Source organism: Schistocerca nitens, chromosome 5, assembly GCF_023898315.1.
Source record: "Schistocerca nitens isolate TAMUIC-IGC-003100 chromosome 5, iqSchNite1.1, whole genome shotgun sequence".
Classification (NCBI taxonomy): domain Eukaryota; kingdom Metazoa; phylum Arthropoda; class Insecta; order Orthoptera; family Acrididae; genus Schistocerca; species Schistocerca nitens.
In genome coordinates, this window is record NC_064618.1 from 782,223,447 (window position 1) to 782,233,411 (window position 9,965).

Consider the following 9,965-nt stretch of genomic DNA (forward strand, 5'->3'; position numbering starts at 1 on the left):
TATTACCTTTCCATGTCCAGTTTTTGTATGGCTCTCTTGTTCAGTTTTATGAAATCAAAAGAAGGTCCGTTTTGGCTACATCATCTCTGGCGGTCTGCTTGAATTTGCGCGCGCAATGACCTGACTGGTTAACTTCAGTGCTAGTAACTCGGAAACGGCGCAACGTACCGAATTTTGTTTTCTAAAGAACTATTTCTCAGTAGAATCTACCCTGTAACACCCTTACAAGCTTCCCAGACTGTTTCTGATCACCCTGTATATTATGCTCGCTGCTGATGAACATCCCCTATGTGCAACTCAAAATGGTGTCTGGAAGCACCGGTCATGTGAAAGCCAGTTGCATTTGCTCAGTAATGAGCTGAATAAAGCAAAAGAGAGCTGACGTCCTGCTGATGAGATGTTGCTCGACATGCAGACGGGCTTCTATACAGTTCCGTACAATCGACTAGTAAGCAAACTACGAGGGTTGGAACTTAAATAGTGGCAATTATTTATTCACAACCGATACAAAAGAGTTACGTGCTTGCACCTGTTACTGTCATTCAAAGTAGTCACCAGTGTTGTGTAGAACCCGTTGCCAGCGATCTGGAAGACGAGCACGCAGAAGTGCCTCAACATGATGAGGCATGGACTCGACTAATCTCTGAAGTAGTGCTGGAGAGCATTGACACCATGAATCCTGCAGAGCTGTCCATAAATCCGTAAGAGTACGAGGGGGTGGGGATCTCCTCTGAACAGCACGTTGCAAGACATCCCTAATATGCTCAGTAATGTTCATGTCTGGGGAGTTTGGTGGCCAGCAGAAGTGTTTAAACTCAGAAGAGTGTTCTTTGAGCCACTCCGTAGCAATTCTGGGCGTGTGGAGTATTGCATTGTCCTGCTGGAATTGCCCAAATCCGTCGGAATGCACAATGAATGGTTGCAGGTGATCAGACGGGATTCTTACGTACGTGTCACCTGTCAGAGTCGTATCTAGACGTATCAGGGGGTCCCATATCACACCACGTGCACGTGCCCCACACCATTACAGAGCCTCCACCAGCATGACCAGTCCCCTGCTGCATGCAGGGTCCATGGATTCGTGAGATTGTCTCCATACCCTTACACGTCCATCCGCTCGATACAATTCGAAACGAGACTTGTCCGACAAGGCAACATGTTTCCAGTCATCAACAGTCGAATGTCAGTGTTGACGGACCCAGGCGAGGCGTAAAGCTTTGCGTCGTGCAGTCATTAAGGGTACACGAGTGGCTCAGAAAGCCCATATCGATAATGATTCGTTGAATGGTTCGCACGCTGATATTTATTGATGGCACAGCATTGAAATCTACAGCAGTTTGCGAAAGGGTTGCACTTCTGTCACGCTGAACGATTCTCTTCAGTCATCGTTGGTCCTGTTCTTGCAGGATCTTTTTCCGGGCCACATCAGTGTCTGAGATTTGATGTTTTACCGGATTCCTGATATTCACGGCACACTCGTGAAATAGTCCTACGGGAAAATCCCCACTTCATCGCTACCTCGGATGCTGTATACCATCTTTTGTGCGCCGACTATAACACCACGTTCAAACTCACTTAAATCTTGATAACCTGTGATTGTAGCAGCAGTCACCGATCCAACAACTGCGCTAGACGCTTATTGTCTTACATAGGCGTTGCCGACGGCAGAGCCGTATTCTGCCTGTTTACATATCTCAGTATTTGAATACGCATGCCCATACCAGTTTCTTTGGCGCTACAGTATAGGTTTTGCGGGCGATGTGCTCCAGCAACTAAACCTGAGAACACTGCTCATCTTAATTCTGACACTTTCTGAGAAAAGCTTTTGAAGCAGTTAGTTTACTTTAATGGTTTTAATATGCTATGTACACCTGGAGCGGAAATCTCAGCCTATTTGTCCTAGGTGAAACGTGGAGCATTGCTAGCATGTTATTCTGTGTATTCCAGAATCTGAATATGGGTCATGATTACAAACATGGGTTATGATTACCCTTTGTGATATGGTTGTATATGTTTTAATTAGTTATTTCTAGGGAATTCTATATTTATCTTGTGGTTTTTGAAAATATTTGCAGTATTTGTGATGTGTTGCCAATGTATGTGAAGCTAGATATACCCTGTACATATGTTTTTATATTTATCTTTTGTGGAGTGGTTGGGTTAGATCTTTCTTTGCCTTATCTCGTATTGAGTCAAACGTTAATGCACTTTTATCAACGACAATCTGTTTCACAATGTCTATTTCCTGTTACATGTTTTCTTGCCTCAAAGGTATTTTGTTTGCTTTTTGTAGCAGTGACCTACTGTATGTACCGCTTCACACTCCGTGGACGATGTAGAGCATCATCTCTGTTGACAATATGAAAAAATATCTTTGTACCTTTTTTGTTTTTGACCGTTAACTGTTTTAATTGTGCACAGTGCACAGAAAATTGTGTGTGATGTTTAATGTCTGCGAGTTTCTACACACGTGGACCACAAGAAAACCGTAAGCAGAAGCTTTTCGCAAATTCGACACTTACTCGATATAAATATAGACCCTTAATTAAAAGTTATGCGTCTTTTAATATATAATAGTAAAGACAACAGAATAATGCAGCAGCACACACAACAAAATCACGAGGAAATGTCGCAACACACGAAAAATGAACTTGAAAATGGTATCATTTCCCGAAGTGTCTCCTTCAAAATATAAATAAAAATAAAATCGTTACTATTAGCAGAAAAAGTTATTTTATACACATACCCAGTGTTTGTACGTTTATAGGAATTTATCAATCGTTTCGAATGGATAAAAATTAAATAAATACGTTAGTACAGAACATGTAAGTACACTTGAGGCTCTCGGTTATCGTCTTACGCTTGTAAGAGAAATGAATGTGTATTACTTCCAAGTTAATCAAACAGCAATAGATATTCTGTATCTGAGATAATTAGTCATATGATGTGCCATGGGGTTTATATTTATACTATAAAGCAATACTCTCTCATTCCAATGTCACATAATGCAAATATTGCCCTCTCGCAAATGGTGCAATATATATATATATATATATATATATATATATATATATATATATATATATATATATATATATATATATATTACTGTCACTGGAAGATCAGATAATGCAAAGTTTGAACGTATAAACAAATAGTTAAAGGAAAACACAATGTAATTAATTTTTGACAAGACCTGGAGTTCAGCACCTCTTACAGAATGCTGTAACACATGTAGTCCCACAGTGAAATGCGAGAACTGTATAGTGTTCAGTCTTTGAAACATCACAAGCGGTACAAGAAAACTAACAGTCTTGCCTGAATAAATATTCTGAATTTTATTACAATATTTCAAAACTTGATGTAATTCTATTGTCTTAACTTCGATAAAATACATATTTCATTTCTACTCTCATAATCTGCTACTCATGGTGTGTAACATATCTTGCATGTACTTTCTATCCTTCGTCACACAGCGCAAAGTAAGTCGCGGGATACAAACGTAGATAAAAACTGAAGCGCAAGTATGAGTAATACATCTACTGGTCCAAACGCAGGAGAGAGACGGACGAGGAATAGAGAAGAAATCAGATAATACTAAGGCAGGGACATAAAAATAGATTAGAGTGATACCAGGAGAACGGCTAGAAGAGATAAGATATGAAATGTGTTAGCCAACGGTAGAGTGAAAACATGCGTGACATTAAGAGCAAAGGAGTGAGCAGAACGTGCTGCAGATCATTTTGGAAACATGACACCTTAATCACCATACATAAATCTTCCGTTGTATCATGGGACGGTAGCTGCTATTACTTAATCACCATACATAAATCTTCCGTTGTATCATGGGACGATAGCTGTTACTGTATCTTCATACAGAACGGATACCGAGCGAGGTGGCGCAGTGGTTCGACACTGGACTCGCATTCGGGAGGACGACGGTTCAATCCCGCGTCCGGCCATCCTGATTTAGGTTTTCCGTGATTTCCCTAAATCACTCCAGGCAAATGCCGGAATGGTTCCTCTGAAAGGGCACGGCCGACTTCCTTCCCCATCCTTCCCTAATCCGATGAGACCGATGACCACGCTGTCTGGTCTCCTTCCCCAAGCAACCAACCAACCAACAGAACGGATGACATTTTCAGCTGTGTTTATAGGTCTTATTTTATTTGGAATTGATTTCGTTGTCACATTACACGATTTTCAGGCCTCGCTATGATACAAGATGATCACGTGGATACCGGGTAATCATCTTTATATATTTTTTGTGTCCTCCATGAGAGTTACAAAGGTGGTTACCCGGCGTGATCAACCGGTATCGTAGAGGAGCCTGATGTTGATATAAAGAAACAGCAACAATCGATTGCAAATAACACTACACCAGTAAAGACAGCTGAAGGTGTCACACCTTCTACATAAAGGCGGCAGCAGAACTGTGTGGAAGACAGAGGCAAGGTGTACAGGACTGAGCACAGATGTGACAAAATGTAATGCACAACAGGAGAATGGCGTGGAAACCTGGGTGTACTAGGCTTAGCAGCTCTGTCAGTGCCGGAATGCGTGTTACCAGACTACGTGGCGAGAGGTGCCACGTGGCTCTAAACTAGACCAGATGTGGTCGAGACTCACGAGTCCGCAGGCGGCTGTGAGGAGCAGACCCCTGTCCTTGATCTTCATGGCGCCAGTTTCGTCGGCGTGCACCTCCGGTGAAGACCACAACCCGACTGACGCAGCTGATACCGGCTCCAGCACATCGCCGCAGATAACCGCAGCTGTTCCGAGCTTTATCTCCGTCTGGAGGGCGCTGACAATACAATCAATCGCAAAGTGACAGTATCTGACGAGGACCGTTTTCTGGCATCTGTTAAGCAATGACGTGCATCCAAGGTCAGCACTGATAGAACGTATGGAGCGAAATAAGAGCCGGGCTGAAAATTCGTTCGAGTCCTTAACCGACAAATATACTGCGGGCTGTTAAAAGTGGAACGCTAGGAAGGGTAGCAAATAACGAAATTTTACTTATTGCGCTTGTACAGTATAGCAGGGAGTTTAAATGTGATGGTGGTTTGGGAATACAGAGGATGCCAAATTTAGTACCTGTAGCTGCCACCATTTATAGCCTCAGTAGCTGTAGCACAGATGGTATCGACTTGAACTGAGCTTGGATGACAGATACGTGTAAACCATTCCATGCTGCATCGGTGCTGTGCCAGTTGGTTGTAGTGGCTAGCGACTGGTGGTGTGCCACACCCTCGGCAAACTATTAATGTATTTTATCAAGGTACGAGTATAAGAGATCTGGAGAAGGTACTGGCAGGGTAAAAGTCGAGCACTTTCTGTATTCGAGGCAGGACAGGACAGCACGGGCAACAAGCGGCCTTAGTTATCTTGTTGAAACATAGTGTCACAGAGATCTCAAAGACAGGAAAAGGACATTCGCATTAACATGAGAATATGGAATGTCTGATGTCTAAATTACTACAAACCAGAGGGGTCGTATTATGTATTCTGTGGTACACAATGGTACCACGCCAGATGGTGTGCCTGTGTGATGATAAAAATTCGGTACATACCATAAAAATAAATGTGGATTTACATATGTATTAAGTACGTACGTGTGTACATTCTACATCTCCTCCTAAACCAGTGGAACAGTTTGAACCGAACTTGTTACGCATATCACTTGCTGTCTGGAAATCATCGCTGTGGGGGTAAGAACCACCTACCTATCAAATGGATGGGGGTGAAAAAGCAGTGCAGCCTGCGAACACGAATACCCATATTTTGTTCATCCAGTATTTAAGAATGAGAGCACTTAGTGACATACAACAAACTTTACTCGTAATTTCAAATCTTTCCGAAAGTTGTTCTTGCTGACAACTCCCACAAAATTGTGAAAGGAAAGAAGTTGTCGCTTACTACATTTTCGTTGTACTTGCAGTAAAACTGCCGTATGAAGCATGACTTTTTAATTTATTACTTCTTTAGTACCAAATCTATTTACAACACATGCCGCTGACAGTGTTTACATATACCACTGAATGCACCAGCAAAATTATATCACTGTACGACACATAGTTCAGGGTATATACCGTCAAAAACACTGAGATACGTGAAAAACCACCGCATCTTGCATGACGTTTCAATTTACTATTCCTTTACTACTAACTTTACTCACAACACATTTCGCCGACAGCAGCCACATATACCACTGGACGTTCTGGGAAAATTATATCATTTGACGCCATATAGTTTAGGGGATACAATGTCGTAAACATTAAGCTGTGTGAAAATGAAACTGCATGGTGAAATTCACTAGAGAGATGGTGAAATATGTGTACAAATACCTTTCGAATATATGTGAAATACATCTGACCCTTGCGTACGTGTGCAAAGTTACGAGTGAAAAGTTGTTGTTGTTGTGGTCTTCAGATCAGAGACTGGTTTGATGCAGCTCTCCATACTGCTCTATCCTGTGCTAGCTTCTTCATCTCCCAATACCTACTGCAAGCTACATCCTTCTGAATATGTTTAGTGTATTCATCTCTTGGTATCCCTCTACGATTTTTAACCTCCATGCTGCCCTCCAATACTAAATTTGTGATCCCTTGATGCCTCAGAATATGTCCTACCAAGCGATCCCTTCTTCCAGTCAAGTTGTGCCAGAAATTTCTCTTCTGCCCAATTCTATTCAATACCCTCCACATTAGTTATGTGATCTACCAATCTAATCTTCAGCATTCTTCTGTAGCACCACATTTCGAAAGCTTCTATTCTCTTCTTGTCCAAACTATTTATCGTCCATGTTTCACTTCCATACACGGCTACAATACATACAAATACTTTCAGAAACGACTTCCTGACATTTAAATCTATACTCGATGTTAACAAATTTCTCTTCTTCAGAAACGTTTTTCTTGCCATTGCCGGTTCACACTTTTTATCCTTCCTACTTCGACCTCATCAGTTATTTTGCTCCCCAAATAGCAAAACTCCTTTACTGCTGTAAGTGTCTAATTTCCTAATCTAATTCCCTCAGCATCATCCGACTTAATTCGACTACATTCCTTTATCCTCGTTTTGCTTTTGTTAATGTTCATCTTATACCCTCCTTTCAAGACACTGTCCATTCCGTTCAACTGCTCTTCCAAGTCCTTTGCTGTCTCTGACAGAATTACAATGTCATCGGCGAACCTCAAAGTTTTTATTTCTTCTCCATGGATTTTAATACCTACTCCGAACTTTTATTTTGTTTCCTTTACTGCTTGCTCAATATACAGATAGAATAGCATCGGGGATAGGCTACAACCCTGTCTCACTCCCTTCCCAACCACTGCTTCCCTTTCATGCCCCTCGAGTCTTATAACTGCCATCAGGTTTCTGTACAAATTGTAAATAGCCTTTCGCTCCCTGTATTTGACCCCTGCCACCTTCAGATGTTTAAAGAGGGTATTCTAGTCAACATTGTCAAAAGCTTTCTCTAAGTCTACGAATGCTAGAAACGTAGGTTTGTCTCTCCTTAATCTTATAAGGTAAGTCGTAGGGTCAGTATTGCCTCACGTGTTCCAACATTTCTACGGAATCCAAACTGATTTTCCCCGAGGTCGGCTTCTACCAGTTTTTCCATTCGCCTGTAAAGAATTCGTGTTAATATTTTGCAGCCGTGGCTTATTAAACTGATAGTTCGGTAATTTTCACATCTGTCAACACGAGCTTTCTTTCGGATTGGAATTATTATATTCTTCTTGAAGTCTGAGGGTATTTCGCCTGTCTCATACATCTGGCTCACCAGATGGTAGAGTTTTGTTAGGCCTGGCTCTCCGAAGGCTATCAGTAGTTCTAATGGAATGTTGTCTTAGGTCTTTCAGTGAGCTGTCAAACTCTTCACGCAGTATCATATGTCCCATTTCATGTTCATCTATATCCTCTTCCCTTTCCATGTCCTCAACAACATCGCCCGTGTATAGACCCTCTATATACTCCTTCCACCTTTCTGCTTTCCCTTCTTTGCTTAATGAAATGGTCATCCTAATCCCTGGAATGATTTCAACCGAATTTGGTACACATATTATTTACGACCTAGATAGAAATACTGTGGGGCAAGAAACACAAGCCTTTTACTGAGGTAGAGGTCATGACGTGGAGAGAAAAGGGCGGAGAAAATGGGCAGACAGACGGTAAAGGAGGTGATTGACATAGGTAGAGGGAGGGGGAGATGGATAAAGAGAGGGGGGCAATGGACAGGGAGATACGAGAGGAGGAGATGAACAGAGAAAGAGGAGAGGATGGACAGAGAGTGGGGAGAGGAAATGATGGCTAGAGAGAAGGTGAGGAAGAGATGGATAGAGAGAGTAGGTGCGAGAGATTTACAGTGGGAGGGGGAGGAGGAAATGGACAGAGAATGGGAAGAGAAGGAGGCAGACAGAGAAAGGAAAGAGTAGAAAATGGACTGAGAGAAAAACTGGGGATGGAGATGAACAGTGAGAGGAGGAAGTGGAGATGAAGATGGAGATGGAGATGGGTAGGAGGAGGAGGAGATGGACAGAGAGATGGATAGAGGCAGGCTGCGATGGCGTGGGTGTAGTTACTCCGTCCCCTCTGGCCACCAGAATGTTAAGTTTGCAGTCTTCTTAATTAGAGCCAGTGCTGCTTCTCAAGCCTTGCTTAGATTATAGACGCAGATCGGTTGATGAGATTGCCCATCGTGCGATTTTCGATGGCCTCTCTAAAGACGCTGCCCCTGTATTCCGAAGTCTGTGCTAAAGTCCTGGTACGTTCGTTTCCATTGCATGAGTCTCGGACAACCAGCACTCTGCGATCACCAGCTTGTTTGAATACATTAACCGAGTGTTCCGACAGTTTTCTCGGCATCATCTTGGATGGTGAACACTGCTTGTCCAACACACACTGAGGTGACAAAGTCTTGGAATAGCTATTTGGTCATATACAGATAGCGGTAGTAGCGCTTACACAATGTATGAAAGGGCAGTACATTGCCACACCTGTCGTCTGTATTCACGTGATTCACGTGAAAAGGTTTCCGACGTGATTATGGCCGCACGATGTGAATGACTTTGAACGCGAGACGGCAGTTGGAGCTAGACGCATCTGACACATTTCGGAAATCGTTAGGAAATTCAATATTCCGAGATCTACTGTGTCAAGCATGTGCCGAGAATACCACATTTCAGGCATTACCTATCACCACGTAGAACGCAGTGGCCGACAGCCTTCACTTAATAACAGAGAGCAGCGGCGTTTGCGTAGAGTTGTCAGTGCTAACAGACAGTCAAAACTGCGTGAAATAGTCGCAGAACCCTATGTGGGACGTACAACGAACTTATCCGTTAAGACAGTGCGGCGAAATCCGGCGCTAACGGTCTACGACAGCAGACGACCGACACACGTGACTTGCTAACAGCACGACGTCCCCTGCAGCGCCTCCCCAGGGCTCTTGACCATATCGCTTGCACCCTAGGTGACTGAAAAACCGTGGCCTGGTCAGATGAACCTCGATTTCAGTTGGTAAAAGCTGATGTTAGGATTCGAGTGTGGCGCAGAGCCCATGAAGTCATGGACCCAAGTTGTCAACAAGGCACTTTGTAGGCTGGTAGTTGCTCCATAAAGGAATGGGCTGTGTCTACATGGAATGAATGGGTCCTCTGGTTATATTCGCCTACTTGCAGCCCTTCATGGACATCATTTTCCCAAACGACGATGGAATTTTTATGGATGACAATGAGCCATGTCGCCAGGCCACAGCTGTTCGCGATTGGTTTGGAGAACATTCTGGACAGTTCGAGTGGATGATTTGACATTTATGCACAAAAACCTGACCATGAACACTTTCGCAATTATGGATGGCTATAGAGCCAGCATAGCTCAATATTTACTTCCAACGACTTGTTGAGTGCATGCCACGTTGATCTACTGCACTACACCGGGCAAAAGGAGGTCCAACATGA

At 43.0% G+C, this 9,965-nt stretch overlaps 1 protein-coding gene across 1 annotated transcript in view; it reads right to left on the bottom strand.

Annotated features, from left to right (window-relative positions):
- The window catches only part of LOC126260815 (uncharacterized), a 172,594-nt gene extending 167,852 nt beyond the window's left edge, over nucleotides 1-4,742 (bottom strand). The window contains exon 1 of the mRNA XM_049958188.1: nucleotides 4,630-4,742. Within this exon, the coding sequence (XP_049814145.1) occupies nucleotides 4,630-4,677 (48 nt within the window). The 5' untranslated portion in view covers nucleotides 4,678-4,742. The remainder of the gene's footprint in view (nucleotides 1-4,629) is intronic.
- Nucleotides 4,743-9,965: the final 5,223 nt, after the last annotated feature.